We start from the raw sequence: 25,942 nt of genomic DNA, 5'->3' as shown, positions 1-25,942 counted from the left end.
GTATTCCCACATAGTGAGGTCTGGGGAGGGTAAAATGTACGCAGTCCATACCTCTACCTCTAAAGAAGTAGAAAGGCTGTTTCCGATAGACCCCCGGCTCGAGAGACGGAATACTGAGCAAATTCATAGTAAAACATGAAAATATATTATGATATTAGTAATATTATTAAAAGTTTAAGTTTGGTCATTTTATTATTGTTCTTTTATTATTGATTGATTTGTTAATTATCCTATAGATCGAAAAGATGAATAATCCGATTGAATTACTTGACACCCGGTGAGTTCAGATCCTGGATCCGCCTCTGCTTATACATACTTGATTGGCTAGTCAAGAATATTACATTCAGACGATGAGGATGACAATGTTCATAACGTATAAAATGAGCAAGGTTGAAATTGTTCAAGTATATGAAGATGAGTAATTAAAATATTGCCCTACATAGTGAGTAAAACACTTGTTAATTTATTTTTTTATTCGGTGTTCGGTGAATGCATTGAAGTCTCGATTAATTCGAATTGCGCGTAGTAGGGTTCATTATGGGGATAATGCTTTGGTGTCGGTGATTGCATTAGAGCCTCGATTATTTTGAATCGCATAGGTTCATTATGATAATACTGCTCCCAATATTTTTTTTTTTCATATTCAATCTCTCAATTAATTATCCAAGTGATTTACTAGATATTTGTCATAATTTTCAGGTGATTTACTGATTTTGACATGCATGATTAACTTCAAATTTCATTGGATAATTAATTGGAGGAAAATAAACGTATTTGGTTATAATCTCCTCTGAAGGAGAATATATTCAATGACTTAAAAAGAACCAATTACTTTACTTTGTTGGACACCAAAATAAGTATGTTAGCTGATACCCATTTTCCTAATCAATTCATCATATCAAATTGCTGAATTTATAAGATATACTCCTATAAATTTTAAATTTGTTGAACATTGTAATTTTATGCTCAATGATGCATTTTTTTTTTAGATAGAATAAATATGAAATAGAGTGTATAAGTTTTTACTTCTCCAAAAAAAAATTTAATGATTTATATAGATTTTCAATTCATGCATGCATATGCTACAATTTATCATGCTTAATTAATTATTAAATTTTACAAGAAGGTAAAAAGATAAAATATACTCTAATTATTAAATTTCTTATTGTAAGGAGTAGTTGTTATTACTCCGTTGTCTACTTAAACATTTATTTATTATTTATTTGTATTAAATAAATGAAGAAACCTCATGTGTACACAGTAATTGCACAAAGAATTAATTTTCATTACTCCTGCTGTAACATAAGTGATTAAAATAAAGTTGAAAAATGTAATAATAGCTTGTAAAACACGAATGAGCGACATATACTGGAGAGAGAGGTAGAGGTAGTATTGCATTCATTCACTCTCAAGTCTTCACTATTACTACTACTAGTGACCGGCGGCGATAGACTGCTATGGCGTCGAACCAAGTTAGGGCATCGCATATACTGATCAAACACGAGGGATCTAGGCGTAAATCTTCATGGAAAGATCCAGAAGGTCGCATCATCTCTAATACCACAAGAGACGCCGCCGTTTCTCAGCTCAAATCCTTTCGCGATGACATCATCTCCGGCAAGTCTAAATTCGCTGATGTTGCTTCTCGCTTTTCTGATTGCAGCTCCGCCAAACGCGGCGGCGATCTCGGTACGTTTTGAATTACTCACTATTATCTCTATACTACGCATAAGATCTGAGATTTAAAGGACTTTCTAGTTGTAGAAAAAGCATAATTTGTTTTTAAATACATGTTAAGATCAGGGATCAGTTTGACTCGAATAGAATACAACGGTAGATAGGATGCATGTAGATAGGAATCCTAACTGATTGAGATTCAGATGTAGTAGAGTGGTATAACGATTATTGGAAGATGCTTATGCTGAGGTTTGATAGGGTTTAACTAGCAATTAGCTTGATTTTGATCTGCTTGAAGGAAAGTGTTTTGAATATTAGCTCGTTCGTAACTCATTCGAGTTGTTATTCGATTTAGTTACTTTGAAAGACCTTTATATATACAGTAGGAAAGATCTTGAGAAAGTAAAGTACTGAAGTTTAAGAAACTGGACAACTAGTTATTGATTAAGCTTATATTTGATACTGTATGGAGACAACTTTGACAGGACATAAGAGTTGTGAATAATTGGGAATTTTGAAGTTCTATTATTGAATTATATTCTAAATTAAATGTTAGTTTCGCCATGTTCTTATTGAATCTATATCAAGTGAACATGTCTATCCATATTGCTTGAACTACACATCTAATCTCCCCTCCCACCTCTTTTGTGCACCTACCAATTGGTTAATACTTTACCTCTCTTTGTCAAATCTTTTTTATAGCATCTTTTCTGAAATTGCCGTTAAATGAGCTCACCAGAGCACTAGTTTTGTTTCTTTATTTGCTTACTAGTCTCATATTGCCCGTGGTAAGCCTGGGCCCAAACTACATTAACATTTATATTTATGAAGATTTTTCTATTTTTGCTTCTCTGCTTGTTGTTTGTTTTTGTAGCATTATGTTAGTTAGAAGTAGCTATTTCTCAATATTTCTAAAATACTAAATCACTTATTTGTTTTAATTTTTTTGTCCTATTTTCTTTTTTAGTTTGTTTAAAAAAGAATTTCTCTTCCCTTTACTGAAAACTGTTTAATACTACAAGATTAAAGGGATATTTTAGTCCTTTCTACATATCTTTAAATTAAGATCACATTCAAAAATCTTTGTTACTTTTGAAAATTCATGCTAAGTCAAAATCAGTCAAACAAATTAAAATAGAGGAAGTAAAAAATTTTGTAAGTTAAAAAACAATATTTCTCTTAGAGTATATTTTAGTATTTCTTTTATTTTTCAAACAAATGCATGCATTTAAACTCTTCTCTTTTTCATTTTACTGTAAGTTTTAAAATTGAAGTCTTTAACGATTTAATTTGATTTGTGTGATATGTTGAATTAACTTCATTATTCTTTCTCAATTAAAGTTATATTGGCTAGCACATTTTTTTCTAAAAGTACAATATTTAATAATATAAAGAATATTTGATGCAATACGTTGGTTGTACAATTTTGTCAATAAAGTTATTTCAGAAATAAATATAGCATATTAATTAAATAATTAAAATCTAATTCAACAAAATTCATTTTGTAGATGTTCCTTCAATGGATGGAATCTAACATAAGCTTCAATTACGGATAAAAGAACAAAATATGTTTTTATGCGGCCTAGTGGTTCAATGAAGTTGGGGTTGAGCACTATGAGGTCACATGTTCAATTCTCAAAAGAAACAATCATTAGGTGATTTCTTCCCATTTGTTCTAGCCTTGGTGGATCGAGTTACCTAGTTACCTATTGTTGGTGGGAGGTGACAGGTATCCTGTGGAATTAGTCAAGGTGCGGGCAAGCTGGCTCGGACACCACAGATATAAAAAAAAAAAAAACTTTAGGCGTTATCTCTTATTATTATTTTCATATAAAAGAAGACAATAAATTGTTGAATTATTTTTTAATTTGGTTGGATATATAATTTTTATGGTGTCATTATCACTTTTTGTATCACTCATAACTTTTTGTATAGATTTTAAAAAGCCCATATAATTAATCAAAGTGACCAAAACTGGATGAGAACTTATAAAGTCATCAAACCTTCATTTAGGGATAAAATGGACGAAAAAGATTCATTTGAGGACTACCAAAATTGGAGATCCTCCCTTATATATAGTAGTAATAAAAAAATCATTTATTTAGAAACAGTGAGAGTATAAACTACTTTCTCCGTTTCAAAAAGAATGAACTGTGTTGACTTGACTTGAAATTTTAAAAAATAAGGGATACTTTGGAATCTTGTGATCTGAAATTAAAATTACGTCAAATGTACTAAAATATTTTTTAATCTTGTGATCTTAAACAACGAAAAATAATTAATAGGGGCAACATAAAGGAGGGATACACAAAATTTGAAAGTGGACAATCCGTGTCAGTCACTAATATGAGAATACTAGGAACTTAACCAAAAAGCTAGAAGTTGTTGACTTTATGCTTACTATTCCAATTAACTCACAAGAGAACACACGCTCCTCAAGAAAATCAACTTTAGAAAATGCCAGGTATAGCCCTGTGAGGACGACGAAAGATTCTCATTCTCGCTTATATGATAGTATAATTTGTCATTTGGAAGGAAGCATTAGTTTCGGTTCTGTGAAAATTCAATAACAGAACTGCTATTTAGGTGAAGTTATGATAAATTATCAAGAGTTTTCTACCTTGAACAAGATTTTGCTGCAGCTTGAGGTCATTTGGTAATAATCAGTGATAGAAGCAGACATATTTTTCCATATTCCGTACATGTATAGATAAAATAATAAGCCTTCAGCAGCATGAAATTTCCGCTTGTTATTTGTCATAGATAGGAATATTCACCAGATTTGACATTAATCAACTATTTTTTTTTCTTCTTATTCTCTTTTTTCCTTGGTGTAATTGACACTGATAATCAGTGGCAACAGCTTGGAGATGCACCCCCCTCTCACCATGCAAAAACTTGTAAATCAGTCTTAGTAAAACTGGGTGATCAAAATTATTCACTGTTAAGGAAAAGTGGTCTAAACCTACTCTATCTTGCTCAAATCTTTTCTGCACATTTCTGTAGTTCTCTGTTTCTTGGTAGCAGGTTGAGTTTTTAGTTATCACATCAAAGAGGGTAAGAACAGTAGGAAAACAATATATCCGATAAGCTTGTTTCAGAATAAAGAAGAAGTAATGTTTATTATTATTTTTAAGTAACTTGCACTATTGTTCTGATGCTCCAACTCTAACAATAAAATATGATATTCAAATGTAAATGTTCAATGGAATAAAGCCAGATCATGTTCTGTATCGGTGTTTGGTTTTTATGAATTTCTATAAGTTGAGCTAAGTCCAATATGATTAAATTTCATGTAGCTTCATATAACTGCCGTTTTCTGAATTCTTCCGGCATCGGCTGTCACTATTGTTAGTTTGCTGGAGTAGTTGGTCAGTGATCTAACATCTGCCTTCTTATTTTGTGTCTTTGGTGGCTAGCTTCATTTCTGTTCTGGCTCTACTTAGTTTGGCACTCAAATAATGTTGTTACAAAGATTTACTTCCAAAATATCTTCACTAATTATTATTTTGTTTAATATATCATAGCATGTTTATATTTGATAGATGATTGTACTCTGGCAATCTTTTATACTTGATCAGCTATGTCATTGTTTCAGGCTATGAATCTTGTTAGTTTGTAATTTCTGATTCCTCGAAAGCTTTTGATGTCTAAATTTACCAATCTGTGTATACTTCTGGTGTCTTGAGCCGTGGGTCTATCGGAAATAGCCTTTCTACTTCTTTAGAGGTAGAGGTATGGACTGCGTACATCTTACCCTCCCCAGACCTCACTATGTGGGAATACACTGGGTTTGTTGTTTTTTGTTTTGTATACTTCTGGTCAAAAGCTGCCTTTTAGTAAATGTTTATGTTGGATATTGGGATGCGATCTTACAAACACTAACACACCGGATCCCATCAGAACTCCGAAGCTAAGTGTGCTTGGGCGAGAGTAGTACTAGGATGGGTGCCCCCGGGAAGTCCTCGTGTTGCATCCCTCCTACTGGGTATGCTGTTGGTTATGTTGGATATTGATGCCAATCTTTTGTGGTTGCTCTCGGGTTGTCAGGCTTTATAGTTTATTGCCATAAAAACGGCTGCATCGCGCAATTCCTTAGTGCTGCACCACACCATAAAGCTAATATCAAAGCACTGTTTCTTTTACCCTTCTCTTTGTTTGTCTTTTTTCTTGTTTGCCTGTTTCTGTAAACATCTACTAAGTCTTTATCTCTGCTGAAGGGCTAAAAAACTAAAGTTTGGTGTCATTTCTGGCATCGTCAAAGGTGGGGGGTTCTCTAACTTTTTTCCCGATGGAGGAGGTGTGGGAGTTTTCTTTACTGTATTCAACTGAAGAAGGGAATTTCCAATCGAAGTAGTATATTAATCTTGCGAAGTGCAACGATGGAGATATATCTTTGTGGTATATGGATATAGTAGAACTTTTCGGCTTGCTTAATGGCATTTTGGTATCATTTTTAGCATCCTAAGGTGAACTGGTGGAATGCTTAATAAGCTCATTTCATTTGCAGGTCCATTCGGTCGAGGGCAGATGCAGAAACCTTTTGAAGATGCAACTTATGTGCTGAAGGTTGGTGAGGTCAGTGACATCATTGATACTGACAGTGGGGTTCACATAATCCTGAGAACCGGTTAACATTTCTACAGATTCAAGAGCAATTACAAGTTGTAACGTTTCTTTTCTTTTTATTCTAGTGTTTCAAAGACCACCGTCCCTCGCTTGCGTCTCATAGCAGCAACAAACTTATAAATTTTGATTGTAATATCTATCAGTCAAATACAACTCCAGAAGACTGATGTTTATAGACGTTTTTATTTCCAATGTGTGAAGAGTTCCTTAACTTGTGGCACCTTTAAGGAAATTTTTGATGCAGTTTAGTGTGTGGCTCTTCGTTTTGTTGCTTTTATTGGGTCTTTGTGGTACTGAATATGCTGAAAAGGCATTCGGAGAAAATCTTTTGTTATGTCGTAAGCAAATTTCATGATTAAAAGCCAATCCAATCACTCTAAATTCAATTACTGTGTGACTGACTGATTGCATTCTCTACCAAATATAGGTTTTGTTACGAGGTCTTCTAAATCAGTCTTTTATGTTAAATCTTGTGTAGCAAGGTTTGAATTCTTGCAAGAGTCAAATGCAGTAGATGATCCTTTTTTCATCTGCTTCAGCCCCGGTGACAGTTATTGCGCAGCTATTGATTCTTTTTGGCTTTTTTCGTACTTACTTTTTATACTTTGAAATGAAAATTCTTGCTCCATCGGAAGAGAGAATGTATTCAATGAATTAGCATGCTAGGTTAACTCTAATACCGTCGTTATTTTTTGAAAAAAAGTACAAATTAAAAAAATGGAATCGTTGGGGACCAGTTTCAGTGGGATATATGTGGTTTGGCCTTTCTTTTTCCTTGTCCATATGTTTATAAGCCAATATGATTGGTGCTCAATGCTTATGTACTCACTGTCAAGTTGATGCAATTGCGTCTTGTAATGTCGATTGAATACTTTGTTCTGTTCTTATCCCTTGGTTGAAAGTTGTTTGAACAAAAAATGTGGACTGCACACTTTCTTCTTATCCCAACTTGCGAGTTTGACTGACCAAAATTGCCAAATGGATAGACAATGATTCTTCAAATAACACTTTTTCCCGTCATAAGAGAGGTGTTTAAATGCTTAAAATAACGTAAAATTGTTAAATTGTCACACTTGCTTCAAGATTTTGAACACCACACGGCTGAATGCATGACATCTAGTTTTTAGATATAAAATTTAAAAAATCTAATTAATCTCGTTGAGGATTGGAACTCAAGGTCCTAATAGAAATAATCTCTTTATCAATGGAAATTAAACTCACATCTATTATTTCAAAAAATTACTACTAACTTTTATGTTCTTCGACTTGAATTTATCACCTAATCACAATATACTATTGTGCAGTTTAGCATAAATTAACACCGCGTATGAGTAAATTTTTTAAATTTCGACCCTCTCTCTTTTCTGCTTTGATTTCATTAACCTTTTCGAGGATAGAGAAGCATTCCAATATCATAATGTAAAATGACTGTACTATGAGTAGGATATGTATGCTGACTAATCTCAAAACTTGTCAATTGTCATGCCTATTTTTTTTAAAGTAGTAACTTTGATAAGTTCAAGTCAACCAAAGTATTACTCGACTTTTACGAATTCAAAAGTACTGGTGCTACAAATAGACAAGTCAATGTTTATGGCTTGCTTTCTTGTAAACTTGGATTATGTGTCTACAAAGATAGAAGTTGATAAAAAAACAAAAGGAATAAAAACATGTTAATGGAAACAAGAAAGAGAAGCTTAGAGTTAATCGTTTGGATTCCAAGTCCCAACACAAAAAGTTCGTTTTCCACACCTTTTCTTTTTTGTAAGTACTTATTGGCATGAAGTTTATACCAAATCAATGCCAACTTATCATGGTTATAATTTAATAAAGTAATTATATATATTAATTAATTATGATTAAGTGATAGTTGCATACTCGCTTCGTTTTAAAATAGTTGGCCCTTGTTAATTTGACACATAACTTAAAAAAATTATTATAGATTTATTTTATCAAATTAACTTTATTAATTATACTTTGAAAACATAAATTTGAGTGTATACACTTTGTTTAGTCATTTAATGATAAGAATAGTATTTGAAGAACACAATAATATTCTCTTGTTTTCATAGAAGGAACAACTAAATTAAAATAAATATGTTTAGAATGAGGGTCAATTATTTTGAAATGAAGGGAGCATATTCTAACACATGTCATGTATCATTGGTAATTTTTAGAAAGAAGATCAATTATTTTGAAACGAAAGAACTATATTCTAACATCATTGATTTGGTGTAAACCATCGAATGAAAATAAATTTTTACCCTTTTCTTCCTACTAAGTACTAACAAGTATTTTACTATCATTAATTAGAAGGGAAAAGATATTTTCCAAAAGTGTTAGTAACTTCTAAAAGAACATGGATATGTGAAACAATCAACTTTTAGTTGATCAAAATTAGTTAAGTGGTGAGATTTTCATTGCAAATGGTCTATTAACGATAATGAAAATTTCAAATATGGTCTATTAACGATTTAACGTTAGCGCAGCTTTGCATCGCATAAATATAAGATTCGGCCATTTTCTAGCAAAGTATAAAGTGTATAGTATTTGTTTTTGTACTAATAAAAGATACTGATTCTACAATATTTTAAAATTGTTTGTTAGTAGACTGTGGTTTTTAACACAAAAAATAATTTTGACGCATTAAAAAAGTCTTTTTTTTTTTTTTTGACCCATTAAAAAAGTCTAACAAATGTATTTTCAATTTTGTGGGACCCTTGGTAGAATCATAAGGCAAAAATCATGCATTATTCTAAAGGCAAGAAGCCATCTCGAGTATCCACAATTTGGTATTCTGCCCCAAAAAGCTCGCCGAAAGCAATTTCCAGTCAATTTCGTTTTCATTAAATATACTACTAATACTTTTCCTTCATTTGGAGTACTTATTCCTTATATCCTATTAGATGTTTTATTTCATTTGTTCATTTTGTAAATTAATTTTTATTATTATTTTAGTCTCATGTATTTTTAATAATAGCTTCATAAAATAATAATAATTAAATTTAAAATTTTAAAGTATCATTATTAAAATTAGTTTTATAAGACACATATCTGATTAAAACTTTAGTAAAGAATAAATGTTCCTTCGTTTCATTTTATGTGTTGTCATTTGATCGACCATGGAGTTTAAAAAATAAATAATGACTTTATAAAGTTTACAAAATTGTCACTCTTGAAGTTTTCTTTTTAATTGTTTTTTCTTATAAAATAGGACTTACTAAGAATAAAATAGGAATGAATGTCATTAAATAGTTACCAAATAAAGAAAGATAATATTCTTTTTGAGATGGACTAAAAAGGAAATAACAACACATAAAATGAGACGAAAGGAATAACCGAAAATGAAAAATGAACGAGTATTTTTCGATAAGACACCAACAAAAAGAAGACATTTTAAAGGAGAAGAATATATTCCCTTTAAATAGTTGTGTCCTTTTTAATATGTTGTGATTTTTTAGGTAAAACACAATAAATACTTTTTAAATTATCATTTTGTTGACTATAAATTCCGAAAACTTGCCTCAAATTTTTGCATCAATTTTCTGAACTTCTTCTACATATTTGTATAATATAAATAAATATTGAGTGAGTCTTTATATGATTTGTATAATATAAATAAATATTGAGTGAGTCTTTATATGATTTGCTATCGTCTTTGCATATGACGAAATTGTAGGCATTTTTAAAGGCTATATATTCGTTTTATTCTAGAAATCCCGAGCATCAATCACATGTAAATTCTATAGACTCACATAATTTTATTAAACTTCTTGTTTTCATTTTTTATTTTTATTTTATTTCATTTTATGATTTACTATTTTGAACATTAGGATAGCAACAAGGACATTACTAATCCTATTAATTAGCGGAATAACCCAAGAGATCTTTATACTTGATTTTCTTTGTAATTTGAACCATTCTACTTGTTACTTTACCAAATTAATACTTAAATTTGATCAAACTTAATATTTTAATTTTTTTCTCATCTTGACAATAGTATGTGTTATACAACTGCTCTTCTCCTATAAATGTATTTACATTATAATGAATGTCTATCAAGATCTATTTTGATATCTATTAGGATTTGAAACATCCGCTAAGAATAAATTTTCCCTATAAATAGAGGGGGTTTGTTCATTATATTTACAATATGATGATCTCTCATTCCTCGAGAAGAGACTCTCTCTATTCTCTCTACTGACTCTGCCAAATAAGGTGAGATTATATAACAAATAAGGTGAGATTATAAATCTAAAGGTCAAGGTTAGTAATTCCTTATGTTATTATTATATAACAAATAAGGTGAGATTATAAATCTAAACGTCAAGGTTAGTAATTCCTTATGTTATTTATATTAAGGTTGGTAATTCCTTATGTTATTTATATTTTTTTATTAATGATATAATTATTGTTGGATTTGAGGAAAAATAATTGATTTGGAACCATTTATGTTTTAAATTCATTCCTCAAGAACAATATTATCAAAAGGGATGATAATATTTGGGTTCAAGTTCCATCGATTTATGCCTAAGACGCCTTTATATGGATAAAATATTGAATTTGAATCTCAATACACCATATTGATGATATTGTGATGGTTAAGACAAAATAATGGATATTGGGTCAAAAGTCATGAAATTCGACCCATTGAATATTCTCCATTCCATGAAGTGAATGTGGTAACAATATATGATAAGTCTGAAATATGACAACTTACTTCATTCTTGAGGTGTATGTGGTAGCAGCGCATAATATGTCTGAAAGAAGACAAGTGATTGAATGCACGAATATACTAATGATCATAAAAAATGATGATATTTTCACACGCTTATATAATTATAAGATATGCTAGAGAAAAATTTTCTACATCATATGTATGCCTCGATTTGCTTCTGAAGTAGCAAAATCTTGAAAGAGGTTATAAGCTATCATAATTTGATAGGCTTAAGACACGATTATATTCCATTCCTGGAGAATGAGAAACTTATTAATGCAACCGTGCACTTGATTGTGATTGTATCACAACTCACTTCCGAAAGAGGTTGAATAATTTTGAAATCTACTTCTGAAGTAGTAAATCTAAAATTTATTCATGTAATAGTAAATCTGAAATTTACTAAAGAAAAAGTACATGTCATGGTAAACTTGAAGTTTACTAGAATAAAAGTTCATAAATTGATATGAATGATTGTGACATCTCGAAGATGTGCATGTATTGAAAAACGAGAAGATTCTTCAAGAATTATTTATGTCGTTTGTTCTCATGACAAGTTGGTTGGACCAACTAATATTGGGATTGGATCCCTTCAAATCTGAAAATTATAAAAGGTGAATAAGGGTCCGTTCACCTATCATGTGATATGTTGAAAAGATGCATCAATAAGATGATCACATGTACATTCATGGTCAACCTACGTTTGACATTCATAAAGTTACTTGTTCAATATAAATTGAGCATAATTTTCAGATTGTGTAAACAAGACAATTCATCTTGATGGTGATGGTTTAGCATTGAATGTCTTCGATAAATATCTAAACCATTGTTAATGAGAAGAAAACTTAATGTATTGGTCTGAAATATGATATATTGCAATAGCATTTGTATGCATTAGACCAATAAATTATGATTATTTCTTCCCTCTCAATTTGTTCAAGGTCGAAAACCCATTATTCCATCTAATAATTTTGATGTGCGGTATACGATTAATGAATATACCATAATGCGCAACGATGGATTCCTCAAAGAAGTAGAGGATGCATGTTAGTTTTTCTAACATAAGGGGGAGATTATAAGCGCTATGAAATATGTTAGAAATTATCACCAGATCCTCATCCAAAAGATAATTCAAGTCAAATGTCGAAAGCATCTCATATTAAGCGCAAGTGCTCTTATTTTGTGTTCCTAAAGAACAGAGTCTATGCATACGTGAAGCGTGGTAGACTAATCGATTCTAAATGAAATAGTCCTTGAAAAATAAGGAGCAAATAATCATAATAAAAAGGCAGTGAACTCTTGAAGAGCCTACGACATAACACTTCATGAAACCTTATGTAAGATTCATGTGCCTGAAAATAATGAACTGATGAGATCTCAAAATGTTATGTCGCATTGTGAACCGATATAAAATGATATATCATCAATATCTTTGACACAATATTGACGCAATATTGTGAAAGATTACGAGGATCTGAATTCTACATTTATTTAAGCATGCTGACGTAGAAACATTTATCAGGTGACATGAAAGGATGCATTTTGGTAAGCGTAAAACTTATTTGATTTACAGTCCAGACACTTGAAGAATGTCACTCATGAAATGTTGAATATTGTCACTTGACAAAACTAATGTGAAAACTTTTAAGGATTCAAACTGCTTGAAGCATACAAAAGTTTATGAAAAACTTATTTATAATCCTTATATTGTATAAGCTTATTGCTTGAACATCATTGGAACTCTTGGAGAGTTTTCAAAACAATAGATTATTTGCTGAAATTCGAAATATATCGAATTGGATTGGGATGAAGTACCATATCTTAGTGCAATTGATCCACTCATGTACCTTGCAAATACTACAAGGCCTATAGCCTTTTTAGTCAATTTGTTAGCAAGGTATATTTCTGCTCCTACTATGAGACATCAAAATGGGATAAAACACATGACCTTGTTTTATTCTAAAGATTGCAGTCCCAATCTTATTGGTCATGCTGATGATGGGTACTTATCTGACCCGCATAAAACTCGGTCTCAAATAAGCTATGTGTTCATATGTGGTGGTACTGTCATATCTTGGAGATATACAAAGCAGTCTATCATAGCCACTTCATCGAATCATGCTGAGATAATAGTTATTCATGAAGCAAGCCTAGAATGTGTATGGTTGAGGTCCATGATACATCTCATTTGAGAAAAATGTGGTGTAAAATATGACAATCTACCCATAATTTTATACAGAGATAATTCAGCATACATAGCACATCTTAAGGGAGGATTCATAAATGGAGATAGAACGAAGCACATTTTGCCAAAACTTTTCTACATACATGAGCTACAAAAGAATGATGATATTAATGTGCAACAGATTCGTTCAACTGACAATGTGACTGATTTATTCACCAAATCTTCTCCAATTGCAACTTTTAAGAAGATGCTGCACAAGATCGAGATGCAAAGGTCAAGGATGTTCTCATTAGGGGGAGTTAATACGCGTTGTACTCTTTTTCCCTTACGAGATTTTATCCCACTGGGTTTCCCTTGTAAGGTTTTTAATAAGGCAACCGAAATGCGTATTATTAGAGATGTGTACTCTTTTTCCTTCACTAGATTTTTTTTCCTACTGGATTTTTTCTAGTAAGGTTTTAATGAGACACATTATCTACCAATTAGACATTCAAGGGGGAGTGTTATAAATGTATTTACATTATAGTGAATGTCTATCAAGATCTACTTTGATATCTATTAGGATTTGAAGCATCCGTTTTTTACTCAAACTAGGAGTAAATTTTCCCTATAGAGAGGTTTTGTTCATTGTATTTACAATCTGATGATCTCTCATCCCTCAAGAGAAGAGAAGAAATAAGAATCACTCTCTCTATTCTCTCTATTCTTCTTCTTTATTTTTTCTTGTTTTATAACATCTACAACAAATTTCACATCATTTTTAAATGTCATATAATAAATTAAATATTAAATTAAATAAATCACTTTTACAAATATTAAAAAAAAATTCAATAACCATGTTTCAAGCTTGGTCACAAATTGAGCATCGAATTCTCATAAATAGCTAAGATTCTCTTTCATTTATTAAAATTTTCAACTACAAATTCATAACACAACACAATGGATACCTATTATAATCAATTTATTATTCTTCAAATATGAGAAAATAATTATCTTTTCTTATATATTTAAAATAATCAGTAAAAATAAAAATTACTAACTATAGTTACAATTGAAAATAAATTGAAGGAATAACAAATAAGTATTCCCTTTATTTGTTTTATTTGTCACTAATTTTCTAATTAGATTTCTATTTTTACTTATTAATTTTAACATATCAAGAGAAAATAATTTTTTTTTACCTTTACTATTAATTTAAAATTTAATATAAATATTATTTAATAAAATAATTATTTTTCTTAATAAATATATTAATATATTAATGGTATATTTTGAGGTGTGATACACACACTGTCAACACACGTGATATACACACCACAAAAATTACATAAAAGGACCAAAACCTAAACCACCTTCTTTGGCTACTCACATAGCCCTCCCCCCTCTTCCTTTTTTCCATCCCCCTTGTCTCTGTTTCCCACCACCATGGCCGCCGCCGCCACTGCCGCCGTCGCCGCCGTGAACAAGCCCCATATTTCATCACCCGTCGACAAACCCTTTTGCTCTCCTTCTCAAAAGATGCTATCCTTAGCCACTAAAACCCTCCCTAAACCCTACAACCACCACAGAACTCTCACCACTTGCGCCTCCAAAAACCCATTAACCGACGTCGTTTACTCGGATCAACCCGACCCGGATGGACGTTCATTCGGGTCGTATTTCGATGATGACGATAAACCTCGGGAAGAGTGCGGCGTGGTGGGTATTTACGGTGACTCTGAAGCTTCTCGTCTTTGCTATTTAGCACTTCATGCGCTTCAACACCGTGGTCAGGAAGGCGCTGGAATTGTATGCGTTAATGATAACGTGCTTAAGTCGATTACTGGTGTTGGGTTGGTGTCGGATGTGTTTAGCGAGTCGAAACTTGATCAATTACCGGGTGATTTGGCTATCGGTCATGTGAGGTATTCTACTGCTGGTGCATCTATGTTGAAGAATGTTCAACCTTTTGTTGCTAGTTATAGATTTGGGTCAGTTGGTGTTGCTCATAATGGGAATTTAGTGAATTACAAACAACTTCGTGGTGAATTGGAGGAGAATGGGTCGATATTTAATACGAGTTCTGATACGGAAGTGGTTCTTCACCTTATTGCTATATCGAAAGCAAGGCCTTTTCTTTTGAGGATTGTTGAAGCTTGTGAAAAGATTGAGGGTGCTTATTCTATGGTGTTTGCTACTGAGGATAAGTTGGTTGCTGTTAGGGATCCTTATGGTTTTAGGCCATTGGTTATGGGTAGGAGAAGTAATGGTGCTGTTGTTTTCGCGTCGGAGACGTGTGCTTTGGATTTGATTGAGGCTACTTATGAAAGGGAGGTACTTCCTGGTGAGGTTGTTGTGGTGGATAAAGAAGGGGTTCAGTCTATTTGTTTGATGCCTCATCCTGAACCTAAATCTTGTATCTTTGAGCATATTTACTTTGCATTGCCTAATTCAGTGGTGTTTGGAAGGTCTGTTTATGAGTCTAGGCGTGCTTTCGGGGAAATCCTAGCTACTGAAGCCCCCGTGGAATGTGATGTTGTGATCGCTGTTCCTGATTCGGGTGTTGTGGCAGCACTTGGTTATGCTGCTAAAGCAGGGGTTCCATTTCAACAAGGTTTGATAAGGTCACACTATGTTGGTAGGACATTCATCGAGCCATCGCAGAAGATTAGGGATTTCGGGGTGAAGCTTAAGCTCTCGCCAGTTAGGGCCGTGTTGGAGGGTAAAAGAGTCGTGGTTGTGGATGATTCAATCGTTAGAGGGACAACCTCGTCCAAGATTGTGAGGCTGTTAAAGGAGGCAGGCGCGAAAGAGGTTCATATGAGGATTGCAAGCCCTCCGATTATAGCTTCTTGTTATTATGGAGTCGATACTCCTAGTTCGGATGAGTTGATATCTAATAGAATGAACGTGGAAGAGATTAGGGAGTACATTGGATCGGATTCACTAGCCTTCCTCCCTATTGAGAGCTTGAATAGGTTGTTAGGCGAGGATTCTAAAAGCTTTTGCTACGCTTGCTTTTCAGGCGATTATCCAGTCGAGCCAACAGGCAAAGTTAAAAGGATTGGGGACTTCATGGATGATGGATTAAGTGGCGATATGGACTCCATTGATGGTGGTTGGCTACCAGCAAGTAGTAGGGTTCGGAAAACTATCGTGAATGAAGTTAGAACCATCTAAATTTTCCTTGTTGCTTTAGTTTTGCCATGGATATTTCGTGCTTAACTATAGAAATTTAATGCTTTTTAATTCCCCCCTCCTTCTCCCATAGCCATGCTCTGTACTTCTATTTTGGATGTGACATCAGAGTTTACACCTTTTTGGCCTTTTCTTATTTGTGTCTTGTCTATTTAGTTGTGCTATGAATTGACAATATCCAATAGATCTGTCTAAAATGGTCTGCTTTACAGTGTCTTTGAACTATAAACCTGCGGTTAAAATTACCGGCTGCAACAATATTAGCCGGTGTAATATCACAAGTGGGGTCTGGAAAGGTGGTGTGTGCACAGATGACTTCGAGAATTCCGCAAGGATTGCGTAGAGCAGTTCGAAGTAGTTTGAAGTAAAAAAGGAAAGCAGTAAGCAACATATGAATGTAAAATGAGAAACAGTACATAGCATTTTGTTAAGGGAACAGCAACTGCTTCGAAATGATGCGATGTGTCAATTTGTATTTGGTCATTGTAGTTTCTTCATTGTAATTTCCAATGCTGTAAGAATTAGCTAGAATGAATGTAGATCTCTCTGTTGGAAGAAAAGTTTTTTTTTTTTCAGAAAATTAAAGCATAAGCACACAATAGACTCGGATATTCACCTGCAAAACTAAGTTTATATTACATTGTCATTAACAAGATATCACACCTAAGCACCTCCATTGAAACAGAAACTTGACAACTTCAATCAAACAGAGCTAATAGTAAAACATGATTTCATCCGGAGGTGGAAAGCAGGGAAGCTCGGCTATGATTATCTGTAATATTACAGAATGGATGCTTCTCCCATTCCATAGCATCACTAGTCAGATCATCTCTAACACCTTCCATATTCTTGTGTATTATAAGAGCATTTCCCAATCTTTGCTTGCATGAAAACCCATTGTCTGAGGCAGCGATTTGGTTCTCCTTGTTTTGGCAATGAATAAAGTCAGAATTGCTTCTTATGTACCTCTCGGAAATGGCTTCTTTCATGCTTTCTTCTCCTGTAACAGGACGATTGCAGAAACTCCCGAATCCTTTTATTCCAACTGTCACTTTTCGCGCTCTCTGTCTCTCTTCTTTCAGGAGGCTCCTATCTTCCAGTAGCTCTATCACCCTGTCTGACATGTTTCGAACACTTGATCCCCAATTAAACCTGTTTCAATGGGAACAATTCAACTCAATCATAGATGATGGAATCATCAAAAACTTGACCTTTTCGAACTCTGTCTTTAACTCACTAGAGGCACAGGAAACAAAGAGATGGTGTATACGAACGAACAAATGAAAATGATTCCTTATTTTAGAAGAGAGCAAACTTGATGAAAGTATATATAAAATATAAACCAACCCTTTTTCATCAACATATTGAAAACTTCCCATCTGTATGATAACATCTTCATCACTTTGAAACTCCTCTGCAATACTTTCTGGTCCATGAGTTAGCAGGTATTCCAATAGCATCAGAGCTTTATAAGATGGTCGCCAATTTCTTCTATCAAATTTCGACAACCTGTTTTCGCGTAAGAACAAGAAGCAAAAACCAAACAAAAAATTCCAAATGAAGTAGAGTACAAACAATTAATATCATCTAGTAATGCAAAATAAACAAAAACCTCTTGTGCAGAATATCAACGATTCTCCAGTAATCATCAACTTCAAAAGCTGCACGCGATATTAGCCTCATGGTTTGCATGTTTGGTGCAATCAAATCTCCAGTTGTAGCTTCTTCTGCCAGCCTTCAATGAATACATATCATTCATAAGAAGAAAATGAAAGGATGAATTAACTTTGTATTGCTCGCACAACAACAACGTGCTCACTGTAATCCTACAAGTGGAGTCTGGAGAGGATAGGTTGTACGCAGACCTTACCCCTACCTTTGTGGGGTAGAGAGGCTGTTACTAATAGATCCTAGGCTCAAAAGAAAAGCTTTCAAAACAAAATGCTAATTGCTCGTATCAAATAGGATTTGTGACGGACTTTGCTGTTTAGCTACATAATTTTGTCAGTCGCTAATTCCTGTTTTTTCAGTAGTGCGAAAAGGAAAAGAGAAGTTACAGTTGAGGAGGAGTAACATCGGTAAGAGCGAGTCGAGCAGTCTTGATTTTTTCTTTGAGGAAGAAGGAAGCCTGCCTTTTGAATTCATGTAAGATAGGAGAATCCATGTCTCCTAAGTTCTCTTGCAAGTATTATTTTGTTATTATGGGGGGATAGAATAGATAATCAACTGAAATGTAGTTTTAAAGAGTTCTTGAATTTTACTGCTTTTTATTAAACTCAAAATGAGATGGAAATCCAACTACTCCATTATAACTTTAACAACAACTACTCTATAAAGTGGATTTGCGTATGTAATGTGACATTGAAACTACTGAAAACATTAGGAGGACTTCAACATTTGTCAATTAGATATTCTAAAGACAAAAAATGCAACGTCACAGTGGATATTTCCATTAATTTGTCAATATCATCAGGCTGTTTTGTCTTCAGTGTATGTTTGCATTTCCATTCTTTGGTGATATATATTTTTCTTTTGGTAAGCAGACACCAAAGAGGTGGGGATGAATCAGCTCTATTCTACCACGAAAGATATTTTATTTATTAGTTTCTTTTTTAATTTCTGGTTCTTTTTGACTTCTGGATAAAGTTTTTTTTTTTTTTTTTTTCAACTTAGCAGTGTGCATGAGATACAATTTTACGCTAATCAACCAAATTTATCAAGAAAGATTACTTTTTTAGGCCAAACAATTGGTAGCAAGATTAGTATTTTAATACATAGCTTTCTAAGTCAAATAAAATGTTGGGATTATAGCGGTTGAATAGAGTACTTAATAGGTCTAATACCACCAGCTCTCGAGTGTTAACTGCTAATGCCGTCAGAAAATAAGTAGACAATGCTTAAATAACTAAAAGAGTTGTTGAAGGAAGACAAATACAGACATATAAACATATTTTCAGACACGCAATAAAACTTTTTTCTGTGTACGTACAAGTGTATTTGTATGATGCATTGATATTTGTAGAATCGTGTGTTAAAAAGTCCTTGTATTTGAGTCAAACTCGTGGCTACTGCAGACAATAGTTGTATGGATATCACAACATAATCTCAGAGAATACTTATAATAAATCCAGAAAATTCAATCTGTATTTACCTATTAACAACCATCTAATGAAGATGGCTTACCTAAATGATCAACCATGTCAGCACATTAATTAAAGAATCAATTGATTATCCGTACAACTTAATTGAAATGAGTATTGTATACATCATGTCTTATACAAATACAATTTACGCCTCTCAAAATGAGCATGTTTGATAAGTTACAAAAATGATTGATCTTCTCAGTTGTGTGGCAATCCAAATAATTATGTTTTTCCTGTTAACAGAATGCGACAATAATATTGATCTGAATAAACAAAATCTTAAGGGTCATATAAAAGCCCTAAAATATGCTATTATGAATGAAATAATCAATCTCACACTTGATTTAATTCAAGCATCAGAGCTGCAGATCTTGAAAGGGGGGAAGGTCGCCAAGGCTCAGCAGAAATTAGTATCAGACGCATCAGCAACAACAGCAAAATGATTTTAGCCGTTCTCTGCTCTGTCATAAGCATTGGACTTGTGTTTTGGTGCAAACGAAAACCCAGAAGGAACCTTGCCGAGTAACATCTCAGAGATCCTTACCTGCCGAGGGAATATATATAGCATATTACAATGAGAGAACAATTAATCTTTTAAGTGCTAAACAATATTATGTGTGTGAATAATAAATTACGTACCCAGTCAGCCGCAGAATCAGAGGCCATCAGTGTCTCAAGGTCATCCCTACCGTAGTATGAGGGTGGTCGCCAATTTATTCTTTGTGGGATAACGTCTAATAGGCCAACTGGAACATACCGACATGTGTAGCTAAGCCACTCCAATAAAAAGTGCCTGGTGGTTTCCACTCCTGCGATCATTTGGTGCTAACATTAGGAATAGATAATGATAATTTCTCTTCAAGAATTTCTCAGATAGAAGAATATTGCAAACAAACCAAACTGTAGCCAGTGTTGCCAATGAGATTAAAATATAGAGGAAAACCCCCATTGTTTTAAAACAAACAATGGAAGGTTCTCACAGCATATTGTAGCTCCTGCCAATAACGTCTTCACAGACATTCACGTAAAGAGTGAATAAGCATAGGATGTACAGGATGCATACATAAATCACAGTTGGTGTAAAATGGATAACCAAAAAAAAAAGGTGTCATGGCTCATATTTTCAATGTCTAATCTAACAGGAAGCTTCCCTAATATATCGGAAAAGTAAACCTAATAGAAAGGCCTGATATTGAGCACAGTTCAGCAATCTACACATGCTAGGAACATATTAGCATAGATATAGCAAGTCCACATGTTATCTCTAAACTTCTTACATATATGATGTAAAGGAACTAACATGTGATCACGTAAAGGCTACGACACTGAGTTCTATGAGTAAACATGGACGCGAATACGACATGTTAGCTCATCTTTATGGCATGCTTCCAATAGATTGCAACAATTAATGTCTGGTAGATTTACGAGACAAACTTCTTACTCTCGGATAACATTAGGCATATAACTATATACCTTTCGAATCAGAACCCCAGTGTTCAAGGCCAAATCGTGCATAATCCTTCAAGATATCTAGCCGCTCCCCAGATGTAATGTCCCAGTGCCTCTGTTCCTTGATTTCAGTAAATATCCACGGCTGCAAAATTATGACGTGCTGCTTAGTGCACATAGATCCTCAAGAGGCACATATAGAATGAACATGCAACAGTAACAAATTTTACACAACGGAAACAGAACAGCAGAAAACATTTTACTACTAACCTTTACCAATGCACCTCGAGCAATCATACATGTAGAAAGCTCAGGACACTCAGTTTTGTGCTTGTTCCAGTCTACATAAGAAAATACATCGCCATTTCCAAGGACTTGTAAAGACTTGGGTGCCTTACACACACATTGGTAGATGTAATCCCAGTCAGCAAGCTTGCTATAGCGCTGTTGACGTGATCGACCATGTATGGTTACTGCAGTTGCACCCCAATTACCCATATCTGCTATTAGAGAATCAATGCGATTTTTCCCCTCAAAATAAGCAGTTCGTACCTAAAGCAGGAAAAAGTCGTACTGTCAATCATCTCCATAAATCTCCTTAAAAAAACCAAGGGCATGCTTGAACCAGATTTTGAACACCAATAAATTACTCCAGAGCTGTCATTGGAGTGGGAACTACGAACTGGGACCCGAGAATGCGGTATCTTATGCCAATTACCTATGCCCAGACATGTCGATATCCAAGAGTTATAAAATAAAAGGGAAAGCAGTCCACCCTACCTTGATAGTTACTGGTGTCCCAACTGTTAAAGAAGCAGCTTCTACTACACTCTTCATCCGCATTGGTTTTGTAAGAAGAGCTGATCCAGCACCCTTGTTAACTACAATATCGATTGGGCATCCCATGTTAATATCAATGAAATCCACAGAGCATTCCTGCTCTATAAGCTCAACTGTCTTCGTAACAGTGTCTGGATATGCCCCACAAATCTGAACGCCAAACAAATTCTCGGATGAATGACGTCTTAGCAGTGCCCACTCAGATGCTTGGCCCTGCATTAGCACGTGAATTAATAGATGGTTAAGTTACCCAAGCAAACGAAAAGTCCTTTGAGATGGAAGATGGTGGACAAGGACATGGAATCTCATGTAAGGCAAAAGTTACATATCCATATCTGCACGAGTTTCGTACACCCCATACAAAACCATTGCAGGTGTTTCTCTTAACTTGAGGATGACGTAGGGAAGATGTGCATCTTTATTTCTTATCGAAGCCAAAAGTACAATACAGCCACAACCAAACCAGTTGCTTTTGACGAAAATATATGCCATTTTTACAATAGCATTTCCCAGATAGCACTTCCTAACCATTAAATTATCACAGCAAGAGCAAGTTAAAAGTTTCAAAAAAAATTACCACAGAAAAGCTTTCTCTGAGCCCACTCTCATTCTGTTTCTATCTTGAGGCGTTTTTTGAATAATTTTAATGATAACACATGTTTATCCCATAAACAGTTAGCAGTGACTGACCTGCAAGAGATTTGTGCACATTGCCATCTCTCCACATGTTACATCAGCTCCTAGCACCTTGCAAACTCTCCGAAAAGGCAGATTCCCAACTGTGGTCAAAGGCGCAAGATAGAGTTTGTCTCGAAAATCAATAAGCTTTTTTTCACGGGGGTGCAATTTTAGGCTTTTATCAGAATCTGTCACCGTATCAGCAGCTGGCTCTAATTTATTCACATCACAACTGCTGTCAAGAATTCCCTCCTGGACACTTGAACCTGTCAGAATAGATAATATCAGGTACATGAGTTGTCATCTCTCCAGAAGAACAAGCTGAATGCTCATAAAGGAATAAAGCATCTAACAACCACTGCTAACTTGGGAGGAACAAATTTCATTGACAGATGACTTGGCCTTCTTTAAAGGTCTAGTATCATCAGCCAAGTTATTTTCATCTGCATCATCTTCTGGTGAAATGAAAGGAATGATACTGTCATTAGCAACTTCATTGTTGTCTGTTTTGGTGTCCGTGGCTGGCTCTTTTGGCACGACTTGGCCATTTTCCCCTTTACCACCCAATGTTTTATCTTTAGGATTGCCCTGTAATAAGAAGTTACAATGAACATGAGAAACAATTCACAGAAAAAGAAAAAATAATAAAGGTATGAGACTGCTTCCTAATGCTTAAACATCTTGTCCATCAAGCTAAAAGTTGACGTCTGTCTAATAAAGTGGCACCTTTGTTCACCCAAATTTGATATTGAAGAACGGAAGAAGAAGTGGTGGGCTGCACAAACCTTAAGTCCAAGAAGTTTGAGAGTAGATTCCGTCTCGGGAAACTTCATTTTGTTTTTCCACAGAAGTTTCTGAGTGTCCTTATTGAAAAAATTTAGTTCAGAACTCTTCACAGGCAAATTCTCAGTTGGAGCTGAAACATCGTCCCTGTGAGTCCCGGCAAACCTACAAGCCAATCCATAAGGACATGGCCCTTCATAAATCAGAAAAGGGCAACTACCCTCTATATCAGCTGGTCTCTGCACTCAAAAACAACAGCAAAGATTGTAACTTTACGGCATTCCATAAAGCGTAACACCATCAGAATGTTAACGAGGATCTTATTTCTGGGTTTTACCTCAGCTTTAAAAGCTTCCACATCATGACTAAACCTGCATTTGTCATTATATGGGCACGCACTAACTTTTCCTGATTTCGCCACCTCAGGACAGATATGCAATGGAGATTTTAATTCCTGCAATCATTTCATTTGCAACAAAATAACTATACCAATCAAAATCCTAAAATGCATAATCACACGATTATCAGTTATCAAATTGTTCAGTTCAAATGGAAATTTTTTACACTGAATCAACTATATGATGGTTGCGTGGACAGATTTTGTGTGATCGCATAGTTACCTTAAATTCTTTTTCTCATTTTGTCTTTATTTACTATTTAATAATTCTATTTTATTTTTATCTTACCTTTTTTGAGTAGCTCTACCTCATACCCTACTTTTTTGTAAGTTTATCCTTCAAATTGTTGATGTGCAACATTATGTCTAACGACGGAAAATGATACAATCTAGCCAAACATCATATTTATCAAAACAATACAGTACGATACAATACAATATCATACATTATGAAACAATGCGTAGCAAACAATCAAACAGAGTGCAAATCCCAAAACAGGTAAGTAATTTGTTTTCTAATTCAAATTCGCGTAACAAGATCAATCCTTATATATATATATATATATAATGAAAATAACCTGACGGCGTTCGCGCTTCATTTGTCGTTTAGATTTCTTATCCTTAATAATGGGAGCACTTTTGGCCTCAACTACATCATCATTTTCGACTCCAACAGTGTTGTTATAGTTAGAAGATCTAGAAGGTGGAGGGCGAAGATACTCTCTCTTTACTGGAGCTATAGCTTTAGCTACCAACTCTTCTGCCGTTCTAAATTCTTGAGTTACTCCGCCGTCGTCGGTGGTTGATGATGGAGGTTGTAGTGGATTTTCCCGCTGCTCCGACGGATTCGCCGCCGCCGGCGACTGGTCCATTAGGGTTTCGTTTTCCATGGAATGAAGGTTAGGGTTCTGGTGAACCAGTAGAGATGAGTGTTCTACAAGGCGGGGTTTTAGTTTACCATGTGATTACGTTAAGTCCTGTTTGGAAAATGTGTTTTTGTTTATGGATACATATTTTTCGGAAAATTATACAAACCATATTCACCCATAATATTCTTAAGCTAGAATTGCTTTTCTATTCTTTTTATATAATGGATCTTTCCACAATAATAACATATTTAGTGTGATTTTATAGATTAGAAGATCTTACATGTACATTAAATTTGAAATAGAAATATTATTTTTGATAAATTAATAATAAAATTTTTTATTTTTTTATTTAATTTATAAGTCGTCAATAAAACTCATTCTCTTTATTTTTAATAACGTAGCAAATTAGTAATACTATCACTTGTGGTTTGAGTTACGTTGAGAGATTTAATTTTTTAGTTCTTTATAAAAAAAAAAAATAATAATAATTTAATGTCGCTTCTCATAAAGATATTTATCTTAACATATAAGAATCTTTATTTTATATATAAGAGACATAAAATTAAATTTTATGTCGCTTCTCATAAAGACATTTATCACAATCTTTATTTTATATATAAGAGACATTAAAAAAACAAAAAGCAGATATGTCAGAAGGGGGATTTGAACCCACGCCCTCTTACGAAGACCAGAACTTGAGTCTGGCGCCTTAGACCACTCGGCCATCCTGACTTTAGTGGCAGTGTCGCTGTGAGTAATTTATTTACTAATAACATAACTTGAATTTGTGGATAATATCTTGCAAAATGTCAAAAAAAAAAAAATACCACAATCAAACGAATAAGATTTCTCTGCCAAAACACTTTCTTCAATTGGTTCGGCCCACTAAATAATCTGATGCTTCTTTGTTACTGTATTTATTTAACATATTTGATTTTGAATTTTAATTGATTATGATTAAGAAGTTGCAGAGCCACGTTGAATTCAAGGGGTTTATCCGAACATCTTTTGTTGGAAAATATACTATTTTTATCTGACTAAAAATATTTTTATGTATATATATATATTAGATGATGCACTCCCTTCAACTAGTTCGTATATTTACTTCTAACCTCCTTAATAAAAAATTTGACTCCGCCACTGTGATTAAGTGGTAATAGTCTAGAACTAATTGTGCCCATAGTCAGTTTTCATCCCGTCTTAAACGAATTCCTGAAATTGGCTATTTAATATCAATACATTTCGCCCGACATCTATTGGTGTGATGTAAATAGCGATGTAGCATGTAGGTTTGGCTTATATCCTTGTTTACACCATATGGAGAATTTGGGCTCGGAAAAGGTATAAATATACTCCCGAACTTTAATAAATGGTACAAATATATTCTTCGTCATAATT

General features: G+C 33.8%; 4 protein-coding genes and 2 non-coding genes across 6 annotated transcripts; 3 read left to right on the top strand and 3 right to left on the bottom strand.

The window, feature by feature from the left end:
* Window positions 1-1,227: 1,227 nt before the first annotated feature.
* Window positions 1,228-6,549, top strand: LOC107840495 (peptidyl-prolyl cis-trans isomerase Pin1). The gene is made up of 2 exons (XM_016684377.2): window positions 1,228-1,689; window positions 6,188-6,549. Exons 1-2 carry the CDS (start codon window positions 1,458-1,460, stop codon window positions 6,310-6,312), a joined length of 357 nt encoding a protein of 118 aa, XP_016539863.1. The 5' UTR covers window positions 1,228-1,457; the 3' UTR covers window positions 6,313-6,549.
* On the top strand, window positions 5,540-5,656 carry LOC124886947. Its single transcript, XR_007044343.1, has one exon. It is a non-coding gene; the product is annotated as a 5S ribosomal RNA (ribosomal RNA).
* Window positions 6,550-14,509: 7,960 nt separating the features above from the next.
* On the top strand, window positions 14,510-16,521 carry LOC107840493 (amidophosphoribosyltransferase, chloroplastic). The gene has a single exon (XM_016684375.2). The coding sequence runs from the start codon at window positions 14,634-14,636 to the stop codon at window positions 16,365-16,367; it is 1,734 nt and encodes a 577-aa protein (XP_016539861.1). The 5' UTR covers window positions 14,510-14,633; the 3' UTR covers window positions 16,368-16,521.
* Window positions 16,522-16,934: 413 nt separating this feature from the next.
* LOC107840494 (ENTH domain-containing protein C794.11c) lies at window positions 16,935-18,753 on the bottom strand. The gene is made up of 4 exons (XM_016684376.2): window positions 18,443-18,753; window positions 17,998-18,120; window positions 17,733-17,894; window positions 16,935-17,537 (listed from the first exon to the last, which is right to left on the bottom strand). The coding sequence occupies exons 1-4, from the start codon at window positions 18,547-18,549 to the stop codon at window positions 17,117-17,119; spliced, it is 813 nt and encodes a 270-aa protein (XP_016539862.1). The 5' UTR covers window positions 18,550-18,753; the 3' UTR covers window positions 16,935-17,116.
* Window positions 18,754-19,597: 844 nt separating this feature from the next.
* On the bottom strand, window positions 19,598-24,727 carry LOC107840492 (tRNA-dihydrouridine(47) synthase [NAD(P)(+)]-like). Its single transcript, XM_016684373.2, has 10 exons — window positions 24,254-24,727; window positions 23,616-23,732; window positions 23,281-23,517; window positions 22,852-23,083; window positions 22,508-22,761; window positions 21,758-22,030; window positions 21,248-21,529; window positions 21,002-21,122; window positions 20,168-20,337; window positions 19,598-20,072 (listed from the first exon to the last, which is right to left on the bottom strand). The coding sequence occupies exons 1-10, from the start codon at window positions 24,563-24,565 to the stop codon at window positions 19,974-19,976; spliced, it is 2,097 nt and encodes a 698-aa protein (XP_016539859.2). The 5' UTR covers window positions 24,566-24,727; the 3' UTR covers window positions 19,598-19,973.
* Window positions 24,728-25,192: 465 nt separating this feature from the next.
* TRNAL-CAA lies at window positions 25,193-25,276 on the bottom strand. The gene has a single exon. It is a non-coding gene; the product is annotated as a tRNA-Leu (tRNA).
* Window positions 25,277-25,942: the final 666 nt, after the last annotated feature.

Source organism: Capsicum annuum, chromosome 8 (assembly GCF_002878395.1).
Source record: "Capsicum annuum cultivar UCD-10X-F1 chromosome 8, UCD10Xv1.1, whole genome shotgun sequence".
Lineage (NCBI taxonomy): Eukaryota > Viridiplantae > Streptophyta > Magnoliopsida > Solanales > Solanaceae > Capsicum > Capsicum annuum.
The sequence above is the reverse complement of the archived record's forward strand: the minus strand, read 5'-3'. Positions and strand labels throughout refer to the sequence as shown.

Coding starts and splice junctions, on each gene's coding strand:
- LOC107840493 (XM_016684375.2), top strand. CDS start 14,634: ATGGCCGCCGCCGCCACTGCCGCCGTCGCCGCCGTGAACAAGCCCCAT.
- LOC107840495 (XM_016684377.2), top strand. CDS start 1,458: ATGGCGTCGAACCAAGTTAGGGCATCGCATATACTGATCAAACACGAG. Junction 1,690..6,187: donor CAAACGCGGCGGCGATCTCG/GTACGTTTTGAA, acceptor TTTCATTTGCAG/GTCCATTCGGTCGAGGGCAG.
- LOC107840492 (XM_016684373.2), bottom strand. CDS start 24,565: ATGGAAAACGAAACCCTAATGGACCAGTCGCCGGCGGCGGCGAATCCG. Junction 23,733..24,253: donor TGAAGCGCGAACGCCGTCAG/GTTATTTTCATT, acceptor AAATGATTGCAG/GAATTAAAATCTCCATTGCA. Junction 22,762..22,851: donor TTCCTCCCAAGTTAGCAGTG/GTTGTTAGATGC, acceptor CTATTCTGACAG/GTTCAAGTGTCCAGGAGGGA.
- LOC107840494 (XM_016684376.2), bottom strand. CDS start 18,549: ATGGATTCTCCTATCTTACATGAATTCAAAAGGCAGGCTTCCTTCTTC. Junction 18,121..18,442: donor GATGTTACTCCTCCTCAACT/GTAACTTCTCTT, acceptor TATTCATTGAAG/GCTGGCAGAAGAAGCTACAA. Junction 17,538..17,732: donor CAATATGTTGATGAAAAAGG/GTTGGTTTATAT, acceptor CCATTGAAACAG/GTTTAATTGGGGATCAAGTG.